Source organism: Vigna radiata, chromosome 8, assembly GCF_000741045.1.
Source record: "Vigna radiata var. radiata cultivar VC1973A chromosome 8, Vradiata_ver6, whole genome shotgun sequence".
In the NCBI taxonomy this organism is placed as follows: Eukaryota; Viridiplantae; Streptophyta; class Magnoliopsida; order Fabales; family Fabaceae; genus Vigna; species Vigna radiata.
This window is the reverse complement of record NC_028358.1, coordinates 37,686,443-37,694,956: the sequence shown is the minus strand read 5'-3', so window position 1 is coordinate 37,694,956 and position 8,514 is coordinate 37,686,443. Positions and strand designations below refer to the sequence as shown.

Genomic DNA, 8,514 nt, shown 5'->3' with positions numbered 1-8,514 from the left:
AAGTGTATATCAAATATTATACCTAAATTGTTTTTTCATTTATCAAGTAAAAAAATAATTTTTTACATACAATTTAAATCCAAATAAAATTGTCTTTAAATGGTTTTAAAGTAACATATTCAATTTGAAAAGGAAATTTACTTTAATTAATGGACACATATTCTAGTTTAAAAGGATTATGTTGTATATATTTGGGTTTTGTGAAGTAGAAAGAGCATTTAATATATTTTTAATTAGTTTAAAAAGTTAACTATTTAAAGAGTTTCTTCTAATTATATATTTTTGTAGATGGAAAATATTCTTTTCAAACACCTAAATTTTTTACATTTATTTGATATCATTTTTCCTTATTTTTTATTCTTCTTTTTTGAAAAAATACAAAATTTTATATTTTTATAATCATTTTACCCTTATATTATGTCAAACTAACATAAAAATGTATCCTGGTATCATCATTCTTTTTGTCGATTATTAGAAACAATGTTTTTACGGGAAAGTTTTACAACACTTTGAATTTATATACAGAGATCTGTACCAAAAATGTTGCTGGAAAAGAGAAAATGTGTTGTAGATATCTGAATCTCATGTATATAGTTTGGTTTCTTAAACCACCTTCCATCTTATCTCAACATGCATCACTCCATTCTTTGAATTTATAAGATTGTATTTGTCATTAATGCGACCATTGTGCACCACATCTCTAAGGTTAATCTCCACATGCCCCAGTCTTTCCTGCTGCATACCATACACAATCAAACAACCTAATTAACGCTTATAAATAGATTGATTGAATTTATCAAAAATTCAAATTTCAACGAATCTGTCTACCTTTGACAGAAAACTCAAGTTCTTCCTCCTGCTAAGGACCTCAATGTGTATCTTCTCATGTTGAGGAGGCTCTTCTAGCATGAATTGGAATTCTTCATTCCATCGCGGGTGACGAGTTTTCTTCATCATCTGTATAAAATTTTAATTTTGGAATAAATATTGTGATGAACATAAAAAGTTGCCTGAAGGAAAAAGTGTACCTTTGTTCTTTTCTTTTCCCCTCTAAAGGTGAGCACTGCAAATGGGTTGTTGTGATGTTCCCCCTCAACCTCTTCTGCCTCTATTATAACAATTGAAAGCAAACCTGCTCCTTCTTGAACTTCATCATCGGATACAACATCAATTCCACTTTCCTTCCTGCTATATCCTTCAGAAGGTCCACCAAACTTGCTGCTGTCTTCTTTGAAAGGAACAAAAGTCAAGTCCACCACAATTTTCCCTCTAGGCTTCTTGTTTGGAGTTTCATTCAGATTTGTGTCCTTCAGTAAATCCAGTGTGAACTCTTTATTCTCATACGGCTTAAGAACCTTCAGAGGGACCAACTGCATTCCCAGCTTATCATGTGCACCAACCTTACAGACAGAGATGAAGAAAGATAGGATTTTTATAATACGCTTTTTCTGTCAAAATTGAACAAGTAACAGAAGAAAGACGAGGAAAACCTTGTCCCAGTCATAAACTTGTAATTGAAGAACTTGAGATTGAGGGTCTTTTACAACGATCTTGAACTTCTCATTCCACACAGGATTCAAATTCTTTCTCTTGACAGTGGTTTTCTTTGCTGGAAGTTTGTCTCCTGTAAGACTTAGTTTAACGTAAGGATCAGAAGTTCCCAACAAATCCATCTTTAAGAGCTTTTGAGCACGAACCACATTCACATGTAATATCCCCACAGGCTTCTTCATTACCACCCTATAAGAGATGTGAGGAAAGTATCAGGAACCATTTTTCATAGAACAGACAGATTTTGAACTTAAACATCAGCAATGCAGAATTTCTTTTAACAACAACATTCAGATCATGTTTTAAATAATAACATGTTTCTAGTAAGATATTGGATAGCAGTTTTTGTGTAATTCCTTCAACAGCAGAAAACTGAAAAATAACATGTTATCATCTTTATGAGCTTTTTAAGACAAGTCATCCTTCAACATCAGATAAGTAGCAGGAAACATAAAATTTTAGAAAGGTCATAGGCCAGAAAAAAATTAATAATGTTAACACAGAACTCTCATCATTGAATACAAACTTACATTGACTCATCAAGAATAGGGATTTCCAGGGTTCGAGGCCAGAGATAGAGATTAGCAACTTGTTTTTTTATTGTATCCTGTGTGCAACAACTATGTTTGTCAGGTCTCGAACTCTAATCGAGTTATGAAATATAATGGAAATTGGAAATGCGGGAAAAATAAATATGATGACAAGAAAGTAACAACAAAAATAGCCCTTTATAAATTTGTGCAGGGGTGTAAATAATCCAGCAGATCACTAAATAACTGAAGAATAAATGAGCACAGGAGTAGTGGATTATGCACAAACTAGAGCCACAATGTTCCGAGAGTTAACCATAATTTACCAGTAAGTTCAATACTACAAATATATGCAAATAGAAATTAAAAACAGAAGGTATAAAAGCAGAGGGAAGCACCTGTACAAATCTATAGATACCAGGTATTGACATGATATCCCCTCCAGATACTCTCATCCCAAAATCCACGTGAGGCTGGAAATTAAACATAATTAATTGCATAAGAAAGAATTTCTTCTAACTTTAAACATCAGAAAAGGCAAGAAATGAAAATAGGCTTGAGTACAGTGTTTCCTTTACCTTCTCCAACAAAGATACCACAATATTTGCAAAACATGGAAATGTAGGCACCAGAGGTCTTAAAGTTATTCGTGGTGCTGCAAATATTTGTAAGTCCACCAACTGCAAAGAATCAAAATGAATTTCCAGAAGGAAAGCATCATCTAGAAGGATCTCAAAAAAGAAAAAACATTTACCATTTAGGATTGTGCCTCAAGGCTTATCTGACCTGAACGGTGATCTTCAAAGAGGACACATACAAAGACAACACTATGTTTGGATTGCCAGCCCATTTGATAACTTGTTCCATCACCAATTCCTTTTCATTTGTTTCTACAACTTTCATACCTGCAAAATTACCATGTAGAAATTAAAAACAAAAAACAGTATAGTAGTACTTTAACCTATCAGATGGTAAAGACACCAATAAAATGTTCTGCAAACTTATATATGGTAAATTAGCCTTTTCTGAGGATGGATGGAAAAGCACATCGTAAAATGCTGTTTTTCTCACCAGGAATTATTCAAGTGAAATTTATTTTATGATGTGAATTTGTACTTCAAACATCCAAAGGATTCATCCTTAATCATGCATTTTTATGCAAAAGACTCTTGGCAGATGCCAGTGAGATTACAATAGAGATATATATCAAATATTTATGTTCTGGTTTATTGCAGTCAAGAGTATAACTCCCTTTGCCTTTCCTAGTATCATCACCCAGTAATTTCACTAAACGCGTGCTGATTCTTGCACCCAACATGCAAAAGAAAACAAAAAAGAAAAAAGCATTACAATCACTTATAAATCTCTGGGACTCTCAAGACAACCTTCTCGTTCACTTCCAAGATAGATTACATGACATTAATGTCAATCTGTATTTGTGTACCTTTTGCTGAAATGGATTGGTTAAAAATGTCCTGGGTGAAAATAATCCTAACTAACCATGTTCTAATCTGAAATTCCACTTTGGATGGTGAAATTTCACAGATTATAAGACAAAAACTAGTGTTTGCGGAACAGAAATTTGAATTAAATATTTGCACAAAAGATCGGGATTATGTAAGAAAAGACTTACCGCAGATAGTAGGAGGAAGAGTACCAAGACTTAACTTGTCAAACTCAATTGCTTTGATCTGATACTTCCCAATGTACTCAGCAAATATCGGCTGTGCCATGCTTCTAATAATTTTACAGATTGCCTGGACACCAAAACGAAAATATCATTGAAGAATCATCCAACAGGAGCACGATGAAACCCAAACCCAAATGGAATCACTGAAATACCGTGTCTAAGTAAGGCCACATATCCGACAAAAACTTGTTCAACCAATCAATCTGAAGAACATACAAAATCAATAACACAGTAACACCACCATCCTCGTAAACCTTAAAAAAAAAAAAAAAGCACGAAAAAAATTATAATATCCCGATTCACAAAACTAACTCGTTCGAATTCAGGCGTCTTCACCCAGAGAGGAATCTCTGGTAGAAGTTCCTCCAAAGCATGTGGGCCCAATTCACTAATCGGCCTAACAACAGGGTCCTGCAACATTGAATAAAAAAAAAAAATCAGATTTTGAAGATCACCCAGAATTCAAAACAAAAAAGGGTGTAAACCCCAAAATCAGTTCCCCGGAAGTGATCAGAAGAAATGTATGTGACAGAGTAAAGAATTCGAATAAAAGGGAATAAACATGCAAAAAGTTATTAACCTTGACGTGTTTGGTTTCTGAGTAGACAAAGAGAAAGAAGCCCACGAGGATTCCAATAGGTATCCCAAGAGTGAAACCGATAATCCCGAAGCAACTGCTCAGCAGCCCCATTTGGATGGTTTGGGTGAAGGGAGAAGAAGAAGTGAATGGTGGTGAAACTGAGCAGAGGAGAAAAACCCAAGAAAATGATTTAAGAGTTTCCGAGGAAAGCGAGAAACACTAGAAGGGTGCGATGTGTTTGAGAAAGATTACGAATGAAAGCGCCAAAGAACAGAGACACCGCACCACCCTCTCTGTTTTCATTTCAATGCAATACAATACAAAGGCCCTGCCTTTGCCTATGTTATTACACTGAACGCCAAAAAAATAACTCCTTCCTTTTTTGTACTACAAAATCTTATGTGTCATCCATTCCAAGTTGTTACTCTACTATTTCTCTTATTTCAAACTATATTTATTAGTAATTATTATTCTTGAAGACAAATATGTTTTAATCCCGTCATTTTTTAATTTCCATAAATTTATTTATTTGTATTTTAAACCATCCTCGAATTTTGTCTTTTCCAACAACAAGATTCACTTTTATAGTTTTTAGTCCCTATATTTCGGGGCGATTTTGGTTTTAGTCCCTCTTTCAAACTAAAGGTACAATTTAGTCCTTTAACTTTAGAAAACTTCGGTTTTAGTCTCTTTTACCAATTTTTTTTAACTTTATTTGTTGTTTCAAGCACGTTTTATTATAGCATTTGGATTGTTTACTATGTTTGACACATTTTTGCTTCAATGTTAACTGAGAAACGCGTTTGAAATAGCAAATAAAGTTTAAAAAAAATTGGTAAAAATGACTAAAACTAAAGTTTTCTAAAATTGAAGGACTAAATTGTACCTTAATTTGAAAGAGGGACTAAAACCAAAATTGCCCCAAAGTATAGGGACTAAAAACATATTTAACCCTGAAGAAAATAATATGAACATCATTATTTTCGTATTAATTATAAATTAATTGATGTCAATTAATTTTATTAACATCAACTCAGTTTCTTTTGACATATTTATTATTGAAACTTGATATCATAAATAAAACATTAATTCAAATACAGAGTCATTAAATCGAAGTTGTTTTAGGAATAATATACAAAAAAATTAATTAGATTATTTAGTCGTGATATTTTTTATTTATTTGAGTAAAATAAGTAATATAACTAAAATTCTTGGTTTTAAATTATAGATATTAAGATCATTATATAAAAAAGTATTATTGCTATTGTGAAAACAAAATTATAATATATGTTTCAATTTATCACCACAATCAATATTTAGTATTTAGGTAATACCATTATAAATTTGATTAAATATATGCTTAGTCCTTAAACTGATAAAATATATTCATTCAATGTTAAAAATCTTGTATTCATTTATTGTTAAAATTTGAGATGAAATAAAATAACTATATTCATTTATTTTTAATATTTAATAAAAGTATGAAAGTTTAAGCCAAACATTAATTCTAAATTTTAATTTTATATATAAGTTTAAAAATTAATAATATATTTAATCATTATAATTGCCTAATCTTTATATTTATATTTCTACCATGATATTTATTATTTTTATCATAATTGATATATATTCATTACAATTTACGCAATGTTTTCAACCTGTGATGAGAAATAAAATTTAAAATAATAAAAGGTAAAATTGACCCAAAATCTGTTAAACCTTTTTGAATTTTCTATTTAATCTAATATTGAAAAAAAAAAATACCGCATTATGCATATTTTAAAATTCACTTAAATTTTATCCTTCAAGAATTTATTAAAATATCTATATACGCATAAATATCATAAATATTACACTGTCTTAAATAAAGACGATAAATGAAAATAAATAAAGAAAGAGCGTATAGACATCCTAAAGAACGACATTACTCACTAGATAATGAAGTAAAATAATTGTAATTTCTGATATTAAACACCAGATAATGAAATAAGATAATTGTAATTTTTTATAAGTTAATGCACACGATCAGAAAGGACCAACTAAAAAAAAAGGTATAAAATAAAAAATTAGAACACCTTCATTCGAAGAAAACACATTCTCGTTACACATTGTTGATAAATACACATTGTGACATCCGGGCACTGACGAGGGCGGAGAGTGATCATCAGTGCAAGAAGCATGGTGCAGGGGCACGGATAAGGAGTGGTTCCTGACAGACTTTCAGTGAAAGAGGTATATGGGCAAATCGAACATACATCGGAATAAGAAGGATCTAGAGACTGTATAGATAAGAGACTATATGGTTGAACGATAGCTTAAAGAAATTAATTTGACTACATAAACAAATACATTTACTTTTTGGTAACCTAACTCATAAAAACTTTATTGTTAAACATGTTTAGTCTAGAATAAATGGATACATAACTTATGTTCTACATAGATGTTGGAAACACACAAGGCTTGACTATTAGTGCTTCTAATTTTATCTTTAGTTTTATGTAAAAGTTATATTTTAAAAAATTATTGTCAAATCAATATAAATATCACATCATTATTAATTCATTTGTGCATACTAAATATTTAACTGTTATTAAGTGAATTTAATGACATACTTTTAATTGAATTAAATTTAACAACGATGCAATTGATAAAAAAAAAATGAACTTATTTAAAATTTTGGACAAAATAAAAACTTTTAGTGAGATTAAACCAAATTTTTACTAATAGATCCAACAGGCATATCTTTGTTATCAATTCAAACCTATCATCCCCTTTCGTGGTATCCAACGCAGTACACAACTGTATTAAGAAGGTTTTCTAAACTTCTGAAAAATAAAAACTAAAAACGAGAGAGTTTGCAGTTACTTTTGTATAGTTTTTTTTCTTCTCCACTTCCACACTGGTGTTTTGGGATGGCAGTGGAATAGAAAATTTTAATTTTTCATACTTATCTTCAAATAAAAAGAAAGCTATTCTTATTCTTATATTCAAATTGAGTATTGTTATTTTTTTCATTTTCATTTTAATCAAATAACCAGGATATATGTGTCTTTATCGTTTTCTTATTATCTTAATATATATTAATTAACTATTATAAAAAAAAGGGTTAAATATGTTTTTAGTCCCTATACTTTGGAGTGATTTTGGTTTTAGTCCCTCTTTCAAACTATGGTACAATTTAGTCCTTCAACTTTAAAAAATTATGGTTTTAGTCCTTTTTACTAAATTTTTTAATTTTATTTGTTGTTTCAAACGCGTTTCTCAGTTAACATTGAAGCAAAAATGTGTCAAACAGTATAAACAATCCAAATGCTATAATGAAACGTGCTTGAAACAACAAATAAAGTTAAAAAAATTTAGTAAAAAAGACTAAATCCAGAGTTTTCTAAAGTTGAAGGACTAAATTGTACCTTAGATTGAAAGAGGGACTAAAACCAAAATCGTCACAAAATACAGGGACTAAAAACATATTTAACCTTAAAAAAATATAATATTATTAACTATTAAATATTAAAAGAAGTATTTTTGTTTTTTTGAATATCAAGTATTTATAAAAAAATATAATAGTGTATATTTGAAAATAAACTACCAAATAAAATTACATGAAAACTAAAATATTTATTAAATTTAAAAATATTAAATATTTTTCAAAAAATTATAAAAGAAAAAACTATTCAAATTAAAAAATATTTCAAATTCCTTCTTTACTAGCATTTTTTAAATCCTATCAAATTAAAGTACCAAGATAAAAATTCTAGAAAACCAAAACATTTATTAGATTTACAAATATTGATGAAAAAAAGTTGATAAAATTTAAAAATATTTTTTAAAAAATTATAAAACGAAAAAAATATTCAAACTAGAAAATATTTAAATTTCTTTCTTATTTCCATTTTTAAATTCTATAAAATTAAAGTATCAGATAAAATTTTATGAAAACCAAAACATTTATTAGATTTACAAATATTAATCAAACAAAGTTAGTAAAATTATAAAATGTTTACAATATATATATATATATATATATATATATATATATATATATATATATATATAAACAAAAAATATTTCAAATTAAAAACATTTTAGGTTTTTCTTTTACTTCCATTTTCTAAATATTTTTTTATACATTAATAAAAATTATAACAGATCATTTGAATCAA

The 8,514-nt window shown here is 29.0% G+C and overlaps 1 protein-coding gene across 2 annotated transcripts; it reads right to left on the bottom strand.

Moving 5' to 3' along the window:
* Nucleotides 1-441: 441 nt before the first annotated feature.
* On the bottom strand, nt 442-4,712 carry LOC106771302 (synaptotagmin-3). 2 transcript variants are annotated; one of them, XM_014657255.2, is made up of 12 exons: nt 4,352-4,712; nt 4,084-4,182; nt 3,924-3,974; nt 3,715-3,838; nt 2,868-2,986; nt 2,660-2,761; nt 2,480-2,554; nt 2,082-2,158; nt 1,491-1,740; nt 1,029-1,400; nt 829-957; nt 442-735 (listed from the first exon to the last, which is right to left on the bottom strand). In XM_014657255.2, the coding sequence occupies exons 1-12, from the start codon at nt 4,460-4,462 to the stop codon at nt 604-606; spliced, it is 1,641 nt and encodes a 546-aa protein (XP_014512741.1). In that variant the 5' UTR covers nt 4,463-4,712; the 3' UTR covers nt 442-603. The 2 variants fall into 2 exon arrangements, with proteins under 2 accessions (XP_014512741.1, XP_014512742.1); XM_014657256.2 differs by having other exon boundaries at nt 442-732.
* Nucleotides 4,713-8,514: the final 3,802 nt, after the last annotated feature.

Excerpts from the sequence above, each read along its gene's own strand:
- LOC106771302 (XM_014657255.2), bottom strand. The coding sequence starts at position 4,462 with ATGGGGCTGCTGAGCAGTTGCTTCGGGATTATCGGTTTCACTCTTGGG. Across the intron at positions 2,159-2,479 it reads GTATCTATAGATTTGTACAG|GATACAATAAAAAAACAAGT; the intron begins GTGCTTCCCTCT and ends TGTTGCACACAG. Across the intron at positions 1,401-1,490 it reads AAGTTTATGACTGGGACAAG|GTTGGTGCACATGATAAGCT; the intron begins GTTTTCCTCGTC and ends TCTGTCTGTAAG.